The sequence below is a fragment of the Struthio camelus genome, chromosome 11, assembly GCF_040807025.1.
Source record: "Struthio camelus isolate bStrCam1 chromosome 11, bStrCam1.hap1, whole genome shotgun sequence".
Classification (NCBI taxonomy): domain Eukaryota; kingdom Metazoa; phylum Chordata; class Aves; order Struthioniformes; family Struthionidae; genus Struthio; species Struthio camelus.
Window position 1 is genome coordinate 25,463,953 of NC_090952.1, and position 18,505 is coordinate 25,482,457.

The 18,505-nt window shown below is 62.8% G+C and overlaps 1 protein-coding gene across 6 annotated transcripts in view; it reads left to right on the top strand.

Moving 5' to 3' along the window:
- The window catches only part of DLG3 (discs large MAGUK scaffold protein 3), a 61,122-nt gene that overhangs the window by 25,284 nt on the left and 17,333 nt on the right, over positions 1-18,505 (top strand). For all 6 annotated transcript variants that reach the window (XR_011143559.1, XR_011143560.1, XR_011143561.1 and 3 more), the window contains 3 exons: positions 6,001-6,157; positions 6,271-6,373; positions 15,434-15,548. Coding sequence is in view for 3 of the 6 variants with exons in the window: in XM_068957581.1 (XP_068813682.1) it covers positions 6,001-6,157; positions 6,271-6,373; positions 15,434-15,548 (375 nt within the window). In the remaining 3 variants the exon portion in view is untranslated. The remainder of the gene's footprint in view (positions 1-6,000; positions 6,158-6,270; positions 6,374-15,433; positions 15,549-18,505) is intronic.

Sequence of the window (18,505 nt, forward strand, 5' to 3'; positions counted from 1 at the left end):
TGGTTTATTGACCTCACCCCGTCGGTTCTGGGTGTAGAGCCACCTCAGCCGTGGCCAAAGGCGTCCCTGTGAGTGCTCAGTGCCTGTCCTGCTCATTTGCAGCCCTGCGAAGCCCAAGGTCCCCTCTAGCAGGCTTGTTCCTCCTGAGATCAATCAGGCAGCAACTGCCCCCATGGTCTGCTGCCCCCCAGCTCTCTGCGGCGCCCCATTCTCTCCATTCCCTTTCCTGCTCCTCCTTGAGCGTTCCTGAGCCTCTGGTAGGCCTGCCAGAGCTTGAGCTTTGTCCTTTCCCTTGTTTCATTCATTTACGATACCATGAACGCAAGTTGCTCTCTGCTCTTACGGTGAAATCCAGCGCAAGCAGCACCGCGGGCTCCTGCGCCAAGCTCAGTTTTAAACGTAGGAAACAAAAGGCAGACATTGCTTTTCTTTAAGAGAAGCAAAAAGGAGACAGTACTCTCAGTGAGTTTAAGTGCTTGTAGAACTTTGTGATGTCTCCTACTGAGGATACGAGAGCGAGACCTTGCCTTTCCTTTACAGCTTTTCCCATGCTTTCACCCTGTAGCAGCTGTGGGGCGGGCGTTGAGCCCGTTCTTGGGTTTGGTATCCTCAAGGCCAGGGCTGGATTTAGGGCTCAGGCTGTGTTCTTAGGACTGATATTCAAGGTAGGATTAGGATTGGCTCTGCAGTTACGGCTGAGGTTGCAGGCTGGTTTTAGAGTTGCGTTTGCAGTGAAAGATGTCAGAGTCCCATTTTTGGCTGGGCTTGTCCAGTTCTCTCAGAAGTCAGAGGAGGAGAAGCGGACCTGTCCTCAGGCATCAGTGCTGCCTTGCTGCACAGGGCTGATCCCCAGAAGCAGCCGCAGCAGCCGGCCGGGAGGCACCAGGGTGCGAGAGCCGGCGTTACTTGTTGTGTGACGGCTCCTGCTTGCGCGGAGCCTCCAGCTCCCTGGGGTGGGCTTTGTTTGCACGCGTGGGTGGCGTTGCAGTGACAGCGGCAGGCAAACTGTCCTCCTCGGAGAACATCAGCGATCATATTCACCGTATTGATTTCTAGCTTTTCGGCGCTCAGCTGAGGCCAGGGCCCTGCTGCGCACCGTGACCTTTGCAGCGCTTGCCTCCATCTGGGTCCTCTCTCTCCCACCGGGGTGGCAGTGTCCAAGATGCAGGCTCTGCAGCCTGTTCCCCGCGTTCATTCCTCTCCGTGTGCAGCAATTGTCGTGTTGTCAGGGCACTGGGGGGAGCATGCCATACTACAGGATTTATGCTTTTTTCATCGATTCCCACTGCTCTGAAAACGCCCCATCTGTCCCTCTGCCAGAGACCCCAATCCCACCGAGCCCCTGCGTTGCCCCTTCATACACGTGCTGACGTTAGTTGTGGGCCAGGCAGCAGCAAGAGCAGTCTCTAAGTCCGGGCTGGCCAGGATGTCATCCGGCAGCGGTGGCTCGGCGGTGGCCCCCATGCAGCACGTGCCGGTGGCCGCTAGAGGATGGTGCTGCCTTGCAGAGCGCCTGCTGCAGACAGGCCGGCACCGCTCAGACCCTGTGTGGCCTGGGGCCGCCTGCTGTCCCCAGGCACAGCCCACGGTCTCCCAGCGGGATTTGCAGTTTTTCAGCGGTGCTGCGGGCTCAGCGCCTCCCTCACACATCCCAGGAGCAAGGGGAGAGCAGTGCTGAGCCCTTGCAGGCATCACCCATCCCTGGGACAGCTTCACCGTCAGGGGTCTGCCGGCTTGTGCATCAGCCAGACCACACACTGGGACCAGTGTGCTCCAAATGCATTTTACTGTTGTGGGCAAAGGCAGTGCCTCCCCCATAAAGCAGCTGAATCCCAGGAGACTCCTGTCAGCAGCCATGGCCCAGATCCAGTATCAAGTCTGTTCCCCACTGTGGACGCGGACATGGCTCCCGTGGTCCTGCTGGCCTGCAGTACCCAGGCCTGGACCAGAGTGTCTGTTTTCCCGTGGGCCACACCACAGCTGTGAAGGACCGCACTGCTTTCGCTTCATGCTAAGGTTGAGGTGTTAATGCCGCAACATCCAGCTTGGGTCTGAGCAGGGATCACATCCTGCCTCCCAGGATGAAAACTGATGAGTGGACTCTGTATCACGACTGAGACCTGCAATGAGACTTCCCTAGTTGGGGCTCCTCTCCCTCTTGGTTCTTGTGGTGTCTCTCTACCTTCCACCAAGCCACTTGGTCCTCCTCCATGCCAGCAACTGGTTCCTAGACTGCCTGGGCTGCTGGGCTAAGGTGGAGCAGCAGTTCCTGTGCTTTGCTTGGGAGGCAGCAAAAACCAAGGGGTGTAGCAAGTTCATCATCTGTGCCTGGTTAAGAGCAAGGTTGGCAGACCCAGAAATCTGACCTACTTCTTCCCCTGTAGGAGCTCTAGCCCCAGGCTTGGATTTACTGCAGAGGGACCAACGGCTGCAGTCTTCCCTGCACCCTCACACCTGCCCCAGATATTCTCCCTCACCCGCATGGCCCCGCAGCCTCCCCCAGCACTGCTCTTGTCAACTGAGTACCAGCATTTGGCTCTGCGAGGCCAAGAGCTTTTCACTGCTGACAGGCTCACGGTGCTGGGTTCAGGGTAGATCACGGTTCTGCAGACCAGGTGTGTCCTACTAACAAGAGAGCGCTTGGACTGGGAGATGCCATTCCCAGGTAATGGCAAAAACAGCTTTTCCCTCCAAAGCTGGTGAACAGGGAACAAGACAAGACTGTTAGCACAAGGCAGTATCTGCCCGCAGCCTCCAACAAACCCGCTGAGACGTGGCTCTGTGCCTCAGTTTCCAGCCCTGTATAGGTAATTCGGTGGTAGCTGTAGGCCTAGGGCATGGCGACTTAGCAGCTCACTTAAGTGCCAGCAGGTCTCTCTAGGACTCGGGATTGAACCTCATTTGGACCAAATGACCCCAGTGTAGGTGCTTTTGGGGTCTAGCATTAGGAAACGTGCCACTCGCTGCTAGAAAGACCACCAAAGACCTCAGCTGCCCTGCTAAGCCCAGGAGACGTGGGCTGGACTTCAGCCCTCACTCCAGGTCCCTTCTGCTTGTCCAGCACACCCTGCCCCCAAGCCTTTTGGCCAGTGAAAGACTAAGCTGAGCAGCACGTTTCTCTCTATCTGTATTTTCTAGGGTATATTAAGGCAGATTCAGCCCCTAAACACATCAGGAATGCGTAGCTGGCTTAGGTCAAAGTTATGACTCTGCTGCAGCTCTGCTTTTAAGGAAAGGTGCTACAGCAACGCGTAGTGTGTCTGTGGAGCTGGAGGCATGGAGAGCTGGGCTCTGGCAGCGTCTGAGAATATTGCAAGTGGGCACTGTGGATTTTTCCCTGGCTTTTGCACTCCCTCTGGTTGGGACTGCACTGGCTGTGCCTGCAAAGGCAGGAAGGAGTTAAGTCCGTAAGGTCTAGCAGAGTGAAGTGAGTGCTGAAGTCTGTGTCCTCTCAGTGCTTCCATAAAAAAACTCAAGCATGAGTTTGGGAAGCCGCGTGTCCTGCAGCAGCCCCAGGAGCGAGCAGGCAGAGATAAACAGCGCGGCAAGGCCGCGGCGCAGAGCTGGGAGCATTCAGAACATTCCTGCCCTTTGTGTGCCTCGCGGCCGCGAGCGGGACACAGGCAGGGGCGCCGCGGGCAGAGCGTGCCGCGCAGCGATGTTCACCGTTAACGTCTCGTCGTCCATGTCCTACAGGGGACAGCTGGTCGCGTCCCCCTGCAGACAGCAGCGAGGCTGCAGGAGCAAATGTGGCCAGAGGTATGGTGCTGGGATGCTGCTCTGCCTGATCCGAGGCAGCTGCAGGACAGGGAGAGGAGCAGCTCGGAGAGCCGGGAGGATCCCCGGCAGAGGCAGGCTGAGAGGGGCTGTGCTGGGGCAGTGCTGGGGCTGTCTGGAAAGCTCTGGCTCTCCAGATTTTTAGATCCCTTCCTAAGCTCCCTGCATTTCTGGGTAGCTCAAGGGCAGAGGTGCCCTGTGCTCGTGGGCAGACAGGTACGCTGGTTCCCCATCGCTGCTGCTGGGTCCTGCCAGCACGGGACTGGGGTGAGGAGGCACCCACGCAGGGGAGTAGAAGAATTTGGGGAGAGGTTGTTGGAGCATGGGTGGGAAGAAGGCAGCGGTGAAGCTTATTCCCCTGACACAGCCTTTCCCAGAGCAGCCCCAAGGGTGTGTGTCCGACTGTGCCACTTCAGGGATGGCAGGACAGAGGGACTCCCCAGCTCCCAGCGCCACAAGCTGGGTTCAGAGCCACGGCCACTGCCGGACAGGCTGCCTCTTGCGCTGCGAGAGCTGCCCAGCCTGGGGGCTGGGAGCGAGGCTGGGACGTATACAGGGACGGTGTCCTCAGCAGGGCTGTCCCCACGTTGTAGGCAACGAGCCTGGCTGGGCCAGGCCCCCAGAGCTGCCTGCCCGCGAAGGATTCAGCCCTGCTGTGAGCGTGCAGGGGGAGATGGGCAGGCTGCAGCCCTTCCTTCAGTATCATTGAGCCCAGCTGGCAGATTAGGCCTGGCAATTTACCCTCCCAGCGCTTCTTCCAGCTCCCCTCGGCCACGCTGCCCCTGGGCCTGGGCAAAAAGGGCACAAGCCCAGCAAGGAAGACCTTCCTGCAAGGCATCTTGCACTTCATTCAGTCCATCTCCTGCTACTCTTGCTCCTTATAAGGTCACTGTCTGTAACTGTCTAAATGACATTCAGCCCATCAGGACTCCCTCAAGGGGAGAGCAGGCAGGAGAGAGCAGGCAGGAGACTTTTCCCAAGGTCCTGGCATGTGTCCCCGGATGTAAATTCTGCTGTCCGCATCAGCGAAAGCATTAAAGTCTCCCCCAGTCCACCCAGGTGAAGGCAGTGATGCTCAAGTCTGTCCTGTGGGGCTCAAAATTTTGTTTTCTTGCAATAGCTGCCTGGAAGCACAGGCAATAGTTACCCAGCTACAGGCTTCCTTGTTGTCTGTTGAGGAAAACAACTTTATTCCCCTGGGTGCCTTCCCATGGGCACCAGGAGGGCTGCCCAGCTCCTTCGCGTGCTGTCACACACAGCCGAGGCCGTGAGCGGGGACCAGTCACCCCCCGCTCGCCCAGGCTCCTCTTTGTGCAGTGCTGCTGATATTTTAGGATCCGCCAAGGGTGCCCTCGACCAGTGCTGAGCCTGAGGCTCTGGCTTCATTCCTAGCACGTCCCCAATAGCTCCATCTTCTCCCTGGCTAACTTTAGATTGATGAGGTTGCTGAGTGCCCTGGCAAATAGTCATTCCTTGCGGTACCTGCTGGACTGGCGGTGCTCAGCCCTCTCTCAGCCGGTCACTGCAGCTGACGCACTGACAGCGCGTGACGTCGCGTCTTCTGAGGGTCGTCGCTGGCCCGTGCGTTTTTGCCAGGGCATGCTACCTGACCGGCATCCTTGTTATTCCTGCTTATTGGAATACGGTGCTTGAGCTGGGGAGCTGGTGTAGTTCCTATTAGACTTGGTGTAGCTGAGAATCGACCCTGGATTTTTGTGATGCCGGGCAGTCTTTCTGCCTTTGCCTGCCTATTGTTTGAGCTGGAAGAGAATTAAGTCATCATCAAAAAATTCAGAACTTGTCGTGCGTTGCTATTAAGCCAGGCAGGGCCTGCGCTGTGTCCAGCCACGTGATTTATTTCCGATGCGGTCCGTGACAGGGCCGGAGGGGACGGCAGAGGAGCCCGCCCGCTTTCCTGCCGGGTCTGCGGCCGAGGCGTTGGTGCGCTGCGCCGGTGGGACGGGGACGTAATTCATTGGCACGGCCGCACCGTCCCCAACGTCCCGATCCTGCCGGGGGCTATCCGAAACTTGCTTAAAATCTCACGTTTAGGGTGCATGCTTTTACCTACTCTTTCCCCATCGGTCCGAGCTGGGGCCCGGCTCTCCCGCGGTCTCCCCGTCTCCGGCACGGCCCCGGGCGGCGCGTCGGCCTCCTGGTCGCCGCAGGCCGGACCGAGCGGTGGCCGCCGCCTCAGCGCCCGCCCTCCGCCCCCTTCCGCAGGGAACCGCGGAAGATCATGCTGCACAAGGGCTCCACCGGGCTGGGCTTCAACATCGTGGGCGGCGAGGACGGAGAGGGCATCTTCGTGTCCTTCATCCTGGCCGGCGGCCCGGCCGACCTGAGCGGCGAGCTGCGGCGCGGCGACCGCATCCTCTCGGTGAGTGAGGGCGCGAGGCCCCGGGGGCGGCGGCGGCGGCGACGACGGCGGCGGCCGCCCCCGGCGCGGCTCCCGGGGCGCGGTGCCAGCGACGAGCCGCCGTGTGCCGGCAGGTGAACGGCGTGAACCTGCGCAACGCCACGCACGAGCAGGCGGCGGCGGCGCTGAAGCGGGCGGGCCAGACGGTGACCATCGTGGCGCAGTACCGGCCCGAAGGTAGGCCATGGCGGCGGCGGCGGCGGCGAGGGGCGGGGCTCCGCATGCAAATCGAGTAGGGGGGCGGGTTCTCCGCATGCAAATCGAGTAGGGGCGGGGCTACGCATGCAAATCGAGTAGGGGGCGGGAGGGGCTCCGCCTGCAAATCGAGGGGTGGGGCTCCGTATGCAGATGAGGGGAGGGGCCGGAGCGGGAGGCGCCGGCGCCGATTGGGCGGCGGCGGGCGGCGGGGGCGGGGCGGCGGCCTCCCGCCGGCCGTGCCTGCGCGGCTTTGTGTGCGGGGCCGGTTGGTTGCGGGGCTGTTGCCGGCGCCGCGCCGCCTCCGAGCGGCCTGCAGGTGAGCGCCGCCGCCGGCCCTGTCGCCTTGGGGCTGGGGCGTTTGCGGGTGACCCCCGGGCCGGGCCGGGCCTCGCCTCGCCTGCCCCTAGCGCGCCGGCCCCGCCGCTGCCGGGCCGCGGAGCGCCGGTCCGTCGGGCCGGGCCGGGAGCTGGGCCGCGGGGGGGGCGGCCTGGCCGGGGGCCCTGACCGGGGGAGAGGCCTGGCCGCGGGGGTCCGAGGAGGCACTGGCCGCGGGGGTCCTGGGGGCCCCAGGCCGGGGGGGTCCGGGGGGCCCGGGCCGGGGGGGCCGGGGGTGCTGGGCCGTGGAGGTCCTGGGGGCCCGGGCCATGGGAGTCCTGGGGGCACTTGGCCGGGGGGGCCTGAGGGCCCGGGCTGTGGGGGTCCTGGGGGCACTTGGCCGGGGGGGCCTGAGGGCCCGGGCTGTGGGGGTCCTGGGGGCACTTGGCCGGGGGGGCCTGAGGGCCCGGGCTGTGGGGGTCCTGGGGCCACTTGGCCGGGGGGGCCTGAGGGCCCGGGCTGTGGGGGTCCTGGGGGCACTTGGCCGGGGGGGCCTGAGGGCCCGGGCTGTGGGGGTCCTGGGGGCACTTGGCCGGGGGGGCCTGAGGGCCCGGGCTGTGGGGGTCCTGGGGCCACTTGGCCGGGGGGGCCTGAGGGCCCGGGCTGTGGGGGTCCTGGGGGCACTTGGCCGGGGGGGCCTGAGGGCCCCTGGTCACAGGGCCCCACAGGCTTCACGAAGGTGCCGTGGGCCCTGGCTTTGGAGTTTGAGGAGGCCTTGCTGTGGGGTGCTGGGGCCCCGACTGTGAGGTCTCCAGCAGGCCTCGCTGTGGGGTCCTCGGCCATGAGGTCGCGGGGGACCTTGCTGTGGGCCTTCCCCGAGGGCCCCCGGGGGGGGAGGGGTCCCGATTCCCGCCCGGCGGTGCTGGTGGGTGCGGCGGCCGCCCCTCGTCCCCACAGGGGTCTCTGGGTCTGGGGGAGAGGCTGGTCCTGTCTCGGCTGCCGTGCTGCTTGCTGGGCCCCTGCGCAGGCCTGGGGGGCTGCGGGTGCACCTGGGCTGCAGCAGGGAGAGTGGGCCCACGGCCCCTGTGATGCTACAGCAGGTCTTGGGTCCGCCACAGAGCGGTGCGGGGAGCGCTGGTCCCGCTGGCACTGGGACTGTCCCCACCACCATCGGGCAGGGGCTGCAGTCTGGAGCCCACGTGCTGCTTGGGAGCTCAAGCATCCAGGTCCATCGTGCTTCCGCTCCTCGCTAGAGATGGAGTTTGGGGATTCAGCTTCCTACCGCCTCCTGGTCCTGTTTCTATGCAGGAAAGCAGGGGCAATGCGTTTGGCACGGAAGAGCACAGGCGGAGATGGTCCCGGCCAGGAGCTTGGGCAGATGTCGCCCCTGCTGTCCTGGTTTCCCTTCTCCTCAGTGGGACCCTCGGGAAGGAGGGTCACTGGTGTGGAGCAGAGGTGGTACTTTGTGATGTGCACAGCAGTTTTCCCTTGGAAAGTTGCTAGTTCAAGACCCAGGACCTCTAGGCGTGTGCTTTGAGGCAAGGCCCTGTGCAGTATCTTTGTCAAACACATTAGCATAACAACAACGTTTAATTAGCATTTGTCTTTCATTCACTTCCTAAAGGTGTTGGCCGCCAATTGGCGCTGCCTGTGTCAGGCTACAGCATAGCTTTTCGCCAAGGCGCCTAACGCTATGTGTCCTGCTCCCTGGCCTCTGAGGGCTGGGGGCTTTGCCTGCCGCTGGGCGAAGGGAGGCCTTAGTTATCTAATGAAAACCTCCTTAGAGTCACGAGGCCTAAGTATGGACCCGGTGGAAGGGATGAAAGCTGCTGCAGTGTCACATCTGTGGGCCTCGTGCAGCCCGCCGGCAGGCAGAGGAGCCAGGATGTCCGAGGGTCAGGATCTCCGCTGGCCACGCGGAGGTCTGCTGTGGCCGCTTAGTTGGTAACGGTGATACAACTCTGAACAGTAAAGTGTTTGTGCTAAGTGCTGTGACTCTAGAATTCGCCTCCCTTTGCTTATTTCCGTACCTTTCTCTTTTAATGACCCTTTCGCCTAGCATCCCGAGAGAGGACAGCAGCTCCAACATCTCCTTTCTTCAAAGTGTTTTTCCGTTGTCGGTGCCTGTAACGACTCTAGTCGTCTTTGCGAAGCACAGCGTGTGGCCACCGCATGTCTTTCTGCTCTTGCTTGGACCTTTTCTGTTCCTTCCGCCGCTCCCGAGCGGGGTGTTTTGCGGGAAGCACCCTGCAGTTGCTTGTCTTTGCTGTTTCTCCTCCTCCATCCCATGCAGGAAGGGAAGCAGAGGCCCTTTTGGGAGAAGAGCCGTTAGTGCCACTCAGGGGTGTGCTGTGGGTGTGGTTTTTGCTTTTTTTCCAGGAAGCACTTAATGTTCCTGTATTTCTGGCTCTGTTTGCCACTTGAGATTTGGCAAAGAAGCGAGCAAAGAGTGGTCCGAGAGGCTCTCAGATGTTGGAGAGGGCAGATTGTTTTTAAACCCCTTTTGACTTTGGCTCAAATGTCGGTAGCTTGTAGCTCATGGCTTTCTCGTACCGTGTGTCACGCAGCATGTCCTGCTGTCACGGCTCGTAGCACGTGTGTGCGTTAACACGCGACACATGGGCTGTGGCCCTTCAGGGAGGCAGCTTTGCTCTTGTGGGACAAATACCTTGCTGGGCATTAACGAAGTGAGCAGAGCTTGAAGTTGCTGAGGCTTGAAGATGACTACCGAGCTGTTGACTGTTTCTAAACTCATGCAGGCGGGCAAGGTGAGCAGTGCTGGGCATGCGGAGCCTTGCTGGGATCTGCAGCGCAAAGTGTGGGTGATTGCTATTGAAAGAGCTGAAACGCTGGATCTGGGGATGCCCGGAGAAGGAGACCCTAGTTGTAGTGACGCCAGTGGAAATGCTGCCTGCGCTGTCTTCCTGCGAGCGAGACCTGCTTGCGCAGAAGGAATCTGCAGACCCCTGTAGAGGGAATGGCAAATAAAATATGGATCTGGCTGCAGCAAATCTGGCCTGAATCCTGAAAACGGGATACTAACTGTTGCTAAGTGAAGCATGTTAACAGGTACCCGTCAGATGGGGCTCCAAGAGGTTAATCCATGTTGGCAGACATGGAGGACTGCAATTCACCCGTCTCCCACATGCGAGCGTGAGGGTGGCTTGTGTGCAGGATACGGGATGAATACGCATGTGCTTGCTAGTTGCCCTCTGTTTAAGAGTCTAAACTCTGAAGCTTTGACAGAGTCATGACACTAGCTGCTTGCGTAAGTCTCAGCAGATTAGGTACCCTTCCCGGGGGTCCTGTGAGGTGCGTGAGCTCCTCCCCATGAGGAATGGGAAGAAACAAAGACAAAACCAGGGAAGAGCCGAACGAAGTCACAGTTCTTCCTCTTCTCCGAGTTCCCATGCCTGGTGCCGATCCTCCAGCAGTTACTACAAGCTTTCTTGCAAGGAAGCCACTTCTGTGTGATGCTGCCTCTGAGCTGCGTGTTTGTACGGTCCCTTTCCTTTAAATACTTCTTCCTATGAACTTTGCCTGCTCTTATCACAAATGCTTGGGTTAGGGTAATTCCCCCCCAACAAATCCCTGTGGAGCAAAGCCTTGATATTCTCTACTCTAAAACGCAAAAATTTGAGCGGTGGCTTTTTTGTGCACTGGCTTCTAAAAGGAACGTGCTGAGGCTGTGCAACAATTTTTAGAAGTTGCAAAGCTTTCTTCGGCTTTGTGCTTCATCTCCACTCATCTAAGCACACAGCACCGTGTGCCCTGAGTTGGTACTACTTGTGGTTGGGAGGTATTTGTACTTTAACCCTGCTGTTCAAAGTCACGTGGAGTCGGGGCAATAAAATGCTTTGTTTGAGAGGAGAGATGGAATTGCCGGGAGGTTTTTGCATGTGACAGGCATTGGGCTGGAAGTGGGAAAAGAATGAAACTGTCTGCTTGCAATGAGCCTGCATCTGGATGGTCCCTGGGACCTGCTGATTACTTTGTGGAGCCTGCCTGGCCCTGAGCAGGCAGATTTGTGTGCCTGAGAAAACAGGGCATGTGCGTGAAGCTTTGTGCGTGCTCCGGGATTGCTTTCCAGCTCCCGATGCACCTCCCCTCTCCGACAGCCCTTTATTCCCTTATGCTGTTTCCGGGTGTCCAGAAAGCAATTGTAGACTTCATTCTTGCTGGCATTAACGCCTGCAAATGGGCCTAGGAGGAATAAATAGCAGCTGTTTGGTCACAGGCGTGCTCGATGGATAGCCCTTGGGCCTCCGTGGAGAAAGCTGAGTTAGTAACCAGATGTGTGTGAGGGAGGGGAGCCAGCTCGGAGCCCCGTATCGTGCGCTGGGGGTTGGAGCGGCGGCTCGTGGAGCGCGACTGTGCCCTTCGGTGGGGGCCGAAGACCCTCTCCACGCTGGGCTGCGCCGCTTACCGCGATTCCCGCAGCTGAACCGCAGCGGCGCGCGTCGAGACGGGGCCCTTCTCAGCCCGGAGCGGAGGTAGGCAATCCCCGAGCCCGGCGGAGCCGCGTCGGGCGCTCGATCGCCATCCGCCTGCCTTGCTGCGTACCGGCCCCGTTGGCTGGGCTCGGTCCCCGCGGAAGCAACGGCTCTGCGGGGCAGCGAGCGCCGGGGCCGCGGGGAGCGCGGCTGGCCCGAGAGGAATTGAAGCCAAACGGGCCGCGTTGTTCCAGGGCCAGGAGGCCGAGGAGGCAGAGAGAGGAGCGGGCCGCGGCCCTCTGGCTATCTAATCCCAGAGCGTTGAACCCTGGGCAGCCCAAATCCCTTCAGGACGTGGGCTCTGAGGCAGGAGCGGGGCGGGGGGATCTCCCGGACCCTCGAGGAGGCGCTTTGTGCTTTGCAGGCTCGGCTCCGCGCGCGGGAGCGCCGGCCCTGGGAGAGGAGCGGTGGCAGGAGGGCGTCAGCCTGGTCGCGCGTCGCACAGCGGCGGGTGATAAACCCGCCTGCTGCTCCCCGCGCGGCGTTTCCCGTTGCCGCTCCCGCAGCAAGGCGTTTCACGCAGCAGCCGCCTTTGAAATAAGAGGCAAATGTACCTGTTTCCATATTTTTCGTCTTGATAAACGTGTCTCGAACATAGCTGGCACTTGGTTTTGGCAGGGAGAGAGGAGCAGCGGGCAGGCTTCCCGGGCAGAAGCTGCTGCTGTGCCCCAGGGGGTCCCTTCCTGGGTGCGGAGGGAGGGCGGACACGAGCCAGCGAACAAGGACAGAAGCGTTGCTCGCTAGCGGTTGTCTGCTGCGAGCTGCCGCGGCGGCTCTTCCAGCCCCCCGGGGACGAGGGGCCCGGTGGCAGCTGAGCGCACCCCGTGCTCGCTCCCGCAGCCCTGCCGGGGACCCTCGGCTCCCCGGCGCAGGGAGGGAGGCTCCGGCTTAGCTCCGCTGCCGGCTCTTCCTCCCCCCGGCTCTCTCCTCGCCTGGCGCCTCTGTCCCCATGCTCTGCTGCTCGGGTTTCCTTCTGCCCCTGCGCCGCTTCCAGCATGCTCTTTGCAACCTGGTTGTTTTGCGCCGTGTCGGCAGCCTCCGGCGAGGCCGGGCCGTGGGAGGAGGGCTCCTGGCGCCGCGAGCCGGAGGAGGCGTCCGGGCTCGGTCCGCGCAGCGCTTGCCTGGCTGCGCCGCGCTGGGAGCCCGGGCGGCAAGAGCCTCCCTACGCTGCGCCGAGGGCGCCTGTGCCCTCTCCCTCCTGGTCTGCAGCGGGGATCCCACGGTCCGAGCGTGCAGCCGGGCAGCGGCTCTTTGGGAAAGCCTTTATGTAGGACGAGACGGCCTGGCGCGGAGCAGGCTGGATGCTGCTGACCGGCTCCCTGGGGGATAAAGCCAGAGGAAGCTGCTGTCCTTCCATTCCCAACATCATGGCTTGCGCTTCGATTGCACTGCTGAAGTTTTTGTTCCAGGTGACTTTTCCCGACCCCTCCAAGCTGTGAGGCTGTCCCAACAAAATTCGGGCAGCAGAGAAAGCCCCTTCCTGGGCAGGCAGCAGCTGGGCTCCTTGGGCAGGGTGGTGGCATGTTGGAGCACCCAAGGGTTGCTCTGCCCTGGTGCCGGCAGCAGCTAATCCTGCTTTTGCCCTCCGCTGCCTGCCTGTTCCCAGGTGTTGCTTCCTCCAGAGCCGTGCGAGGGGGTTGCGCGGTCACAGGTGGAGAAGGGTGTCCCCGGAGGGGAGCGGGGGCTCGTCTCGGCGCCGGGCACGCAGGCAGGGCTGCGACCTCGGGCACGCTTCGGTACGCTTTGGTTGGGGAACCTCCCAGATCCGACAGGCCAGGGGATCCGAGCTGTGGGTGACGTCCCGGTCCGCGAGCGGCTGTGTCCCTGGAGCCCAGGGGGCTGCCGCTTCCTCTGTGCCCGCGGAGGGTCCAAGCCACTTGCCTAAGGCGCAGCAGAGCCCCAAACCGTGGGTGAGGACAGAGATGCCAGCTTCACCGGGGAGGCTGCGACTCGCGTGCCGGGTGCCTGGAGCGGCGAGCTGGGTCATCCCTGCAGCCCGGCGCCCTGGCGGGAGCGAGCAGCCGACGGGGTTGTGCCCGCTAGGACGGTCCCGGCTCTGGCAGCACCGCGGCCACAGTGCAGGCCGGCAGCCCAGCTGCGCTCCAGCCCGCCGAGGCCCTGGAGAAGACGCATGCCCCTTCGGCCGGGGGCGCACGGATAGCGCCTGGCTGCGCAGCTCCCTAGGGGAGACGGACCTCGCTCTCTGGGGTCTGTGGAGCAGCTGTACCCGCTTCTGACGGGTGTCCCTCTCATGCGTGAGGCTCTTGGGCCTCCTGGGAACTTTGAGTCGAATGAGCTAGACCAGTAAAACACTGGCTTTGTACTAAATGCAGATGCTGGGCTTCCTGCGTCCTGTGTTCCCGGCAGCAGGCCGGGAAGCCGTGAGCCCAGCTCTGCTACATGCTTCCTGCAAAGCTTAAGGAAGTCGGGAGACGCTGGCCCGGCCGGCAGCGTGCCTTGCCCGCGCGGGCACGGATGCAGCAGTCCGCCCCGCGCCGCGTGCGGAGGTGCAGCACAGCGTATAGGTCTCTCGGTCTCCTGGCGGGAGATGCACCGCTTAAAGTCCCCGTCCGGGTGCAGCGAGTACGTATGCTCCTTTGGGGTGATTTTTCTGTTTCCTAATAAAATAAACCGTGCCCGTGCGTGACGAGCTCTGCGTTCCCTCGCAGCCCCTCTGCGGCCGAGCCAGCCCTGCCTTCTGGCGCAGGGAAGGGGATTTCTCCTGCCCTCTTGAGTCGCGGGCGGCTTTCACGGGAGGGGGACGCAGGCCGGGCTGGGTTCGGCACGGCCGAGCTTCCTGCAGGCGGGTGGCGGATTTAGCCGCCACTCGAGAGGCGGTGGCGGAGGAGGAAAGCCGCTTTCGGAGCCCTTCTCCACGCCGGCTGGCCGCTCGCAGGTGGCCCGTCGCGCTGTCCCGCGCTGCAGATGCCGGGGTTTCGCGCGAAGCAGCAGAGCGAGCCGGGGAGGCCAAGGCGGCGAAGCGCTGCTCCGCTCCTCCGTGCAGCTGTGGGATTATCGGGGGTGGCTTGGGGGCTTTTTGCATCTCTTATTTTATTTTTATTCTTTTGCAATATATACATTCATATATGTATATATGAAAGTGTGTATATATATATGTAAGTAAAAATGCCACTCCGGCTCTGAAGTTCGGAAAAGGCGATCCTGAGACTGGTCTGGCCACGCAGCTGAGTGCCGGATGCTCAGGAAACGGCGAGCTACGGTTTGCATAACCCCAACCCCAGCCCGGCGTGCATCGGCGCTGATAAAAACGGTCACTCTCGCCGTACGGTGGGGGGCCGCCTTCCAAGCGCGGCGCGCTGCCGTTTTTTTCCGGAGCGCTCCCGCGCCGCGATCCTGCGGCGGAGCACCCTCCGCTCCCGCTACGGCAAGGTCGGGGAAGGCAGCGCCCGAGCGGGGCTGTTCGGGGACCGCTGGGAGCCTCGGCAGACCGCGGAGCGCCTGCTCGGCCGGAGCCGAGCCTGCCCGAGTGTGCGCGGCTGCAGCTGCGTCTCTCTCTCTCTCTCTGCCCAACAAAACGCGGCTCTGTTTGCTCGTTTGTCGCCGGAGCAGTGCTGCCCGGCCTCGTCCCTGGCGGCGAGCAGCGCTGGCCTGAAAAGCGCCGCTCGACGGCTGGCGTCAGCGAGGGCCGGGTGCCCGCGACGGCTGCCGCTCCAGCCTCCCGCTGCACAGGAGCAAACCTTTCCCAATCCGCTCTGGATAAGCGGGAGCGGTGCCTCCACCCTCTGCTTTCCGGCCCGACCTTTACACCCAGCTGAAGGTCGCGCCGGCAGGGCCCCGGCAGGCGGGAGGAGCGGCCGCCGGTGGTGGTGGCAGCCTCCCTTCGGGCAGCCCCGCGGGCGGCTGTCGCTGCCGCCGGGAGGGTCTCACGGCTGCTTCTGCAGGTTTCTGCCGCGCGACGCTTGCGGTGCCCGGGATGTAGGTGAATGAAAGGTGAATTCCTCTGCGGTGCGTTCGGCAGCGCCCGGGGGCCTCCTGCTCTGGATGCTCTGCCCCACGTCGCGTAGGGCACCGCGGCTCCTTTAGTTTCAGCCTTGCTTGTTGTGCGCGGAGGGGCACGGGGACGTGGATGAGGTTCCTCGCGGACGGGCTGTCGTTGCCTCTCTTGGTGCTCGCTGGACCTAATTGCAGCGGGCTGGTTCAGGCCTGCTCTGTGGGATGGTGGTGGCTTACGGGCAGCTCCTGCCTGAACTGACGTTGTGTCTCCCCGCAGAGTACAGCCGCTTCGAGTCAAAGATCCACGACTTGAGAGAGCAGATGATGAACAGCAGCATGAGCTCCGGCTCTGGCTCGCTCCGGACAAGCGAGAAGAGATCTCTCTACGTCCGGTAAGGTTCACCTCCTGCATCGCTGCGGCAGGAACTTGCTGCCTGTCTCCCCCAGGTGCTCACTTGAGGCAGCCTGGGGTAGATGCGTGGCGGGTGGGACAGGGTATCGCCCCACCGCATCCCGTGGGTGCAAAAAGCAGGGTGGGACAGTTCTGTCTGCGAGATGGGTCTGCAGGCCCTCACTGCTGCGTCTGGGCTGCGTGTTGGTTTGCTCTGCCTGTTGCATGGGATGCGTACATGGGGTGGGGAAGGGTCTCCTTTCTGCATGCGCGAGAGGTAGCAGAGCTCAACGCTTGCCCACACCTCCTGGCTTTGCGGCCAGTTAGTGCCTCTGGTGATCTCATTCTTGGTTTTGCACCGACGAGGAGGAGGATGTGGCCCTTCCTCCCAAGGGAGGAACTCCTGGCTGCATGTCTTGGTCTACCAGCCTCCTGACGTGGTACAGCTCTGCACAGGAACTGGCAAGGAAGCCCGTCTCTGTGCGCGCGCCAGGGCTGTGTCGGCCTTGGCTGCAGCAGGCAGGTGCTGACACCAGTGCGCTTCCCAGGAGATGCCTGTGGTTCCTGTGGGTGTGCCTGGCAGCGGGGAAGGAGGAAGGAGGACGCGTCAGTGCAGCCTTAGAGATGAGCAGCTCGTCCCTGGGTTTGGGCTCCTACACCAGCCTTGATCGCATCCTTCTACCTTGGGGTGGATGGGGTGTTTTTCCCCTTTGAGAGGGCACGTTTCTCTGCCACTGTGGGGCAAGAGAAGAAAGCGTTATAAGTAGGGCACAAGGTCAAGAGGGTGTTGGGGGGGAGCAGTGATTTTTGTACTGCTTGTTCAGGGCCAAGTGCTTTGCATTCGATTGCCTTTTCGGAAAGCTGCTGTGCTTGGGAAAGTGCTGGTTCCTCTGCGCCGAGCTGGGCCTGGTGCAGCCGTGCAGCTGCTTCCCAGGGTGAACTATCAGAGACGCAGGAAACGAGCAGATCTCAGGGAGGATGCCAGGCACGAGCAATTAGCTGGAGTCCTGATGCCAGCAGTGCTGGTGCCCACTGGGCAGGGCCACGCACCCATTACTGCAACCCGCAGTGGGACAGGGCGGGCCAGTGGGTTGCTCTCCCTGAGCTGAGCTCAGTAGCTGTCCTAGGATCTCCCCTTGCTGTCGCAGCCCCGTGCAGTGCTGTTTCTGCCCTGTGCGTCCTGTTCGGCAGGGAGGGAGGCCCCGGAGCGTGGCTGGGCAGGGGCTTCTTCCGGCTGGGGGTCTGCACCGGCGGCTCGGGGCAGCACGCAGGGCGCTCTCTGCTAACCGCTCTCCACTAACTGGCTTCTGCCCGTCTCCTCCCCTGCTGTTCCTGTGGCAGGATGTGGCTGGAGGGGAGATGAGCTCTTAGGAGGATTATTGCTTTGATCCCTAGATGTGCTTTTGGCTCAGGGCCAGGCTCGGAGCAGACAGGGGTTAAGCAGCAGTACAGCGCTAGCCCGGGAACTGCTGTGGCTCGTGCGCCGTCGCAGCCCCGTGCCTCCGCTCGCTACGCGGGATCCCGCGTTCTGGCACCGCTCTCCTGGCTTGCTGCGGCACCTTCGCTCTGGATGAGAATCAGTGGGGTGATGGCTGGCAACTAATTTTAACTTGTTAATTAACAGTAATCCCATAAATCCTCACCGTGCGCGGCCTGCTGCGGGAGGGAGCAAGCAGGCTCGCTGCGGGAGGGGGTCGGCGGGAGCAAGGGCCGCTGTGCACCGAGAGCCTCTCCTTCCCCGTGCCGAGGATGACGAGAGCTGAGGTTTCTTCAGCCTCGGCCTGCCGCCCCGCTGCGCGGCGGGAGAAGCCGGTCTGCGGAGAGGGGCTGGCGCCGTCGCTGGACCCAGCGCCTGGCCGTGAGCCCGGTCCTCCCGGGATGGCTGCTGCCTGGAACAAGGAAAGAGTTGCAGCGATGGGTTCCTGCCATTCCCCGTCTCACGCGAGGGTCTCCGGGGGTCTCGCTGGACTTGGGATCTTTCAGGGCCCTGGGGGACGTGCAGGCCCCTCTCTGTAACCGCCTCTGGCAAGCCGTGCGCCGGGTCGAGCAAACACGTTCTTGCAGCTCTTGCCCTCGCTCCAGCGCTGTCGCGTTGACGTCCTCCTGAACGTAGCGTGGTTTCAGCTGGGTCCAGGCTGAAGTGAGCCCGTAAGCGCCCTGCTCCCCGCCTGGATAGCCGCTTTGCAGGCGCGCCCTGACGCGCACGGCAGAGAGCTCCTGCGCTCTCGGGCTGCTTTCGGTGTCGGGCGTCTTCGAGAGCCGCCCGCCGCCTCCCGGGAGAAGGGGCCCCTCGCGCCGGGCTGCAGCAGGCCTGCGTCCCGCTGAGCGGCTCCCGCGGCCGCTGGGACCCGGCGCGTGCCTCAGGCGGGAGCCGGGCAGCGTCTCGGCGAGGGGCTGAGCCCAGCAGAGGCTTCTGCCCCGGCTCGTCTTCCCCCAGCTCGTCGGAGGCCGGCCCTTCCCCAGCGGCTGCTGCGCCCGGGGCGGACGCGGCTCTCGGCTCCGGCGAGCCGGCTGGCGGCGGGCGGACGGACGGACGGACGGGCCCGCCAGGGCTGCCCCAGCCCTGCTGGGCGGGGTAGTTTCGAGCGCGGTTTGCCTGAAACCGGCTGCGCTGCGGCCGGGGCATCCGTTACGGCGCTGGCTACCAAACCGCTTGAGTCAGCCCTGCCAGGCTCTCGCAGCCTGGCGCGAGCGGGGCCGCCGGCGGGCAGGCCGCGTCCCCGCGGCAGCGCCTTCCAGCCAAACCATCCGCTCCCGTGCCCGTTCACGGCAGCGAGGGCAGGCCACGAGGCGGCCTGGGGGCAGAGCGGAGGGCGGGCGCGCTGCCGCCCGTCTCGCGCGCCCCGGCTGTGGCCCTGCGCCCGCAGCCGGGGGCTCGGGGCAGCCCGCGAGGCGTCTCGGCTGCGCTCTTTCCCTGGGACCGTTAGGGGTGACCTGCCCCGAGCACATACCGCCTTG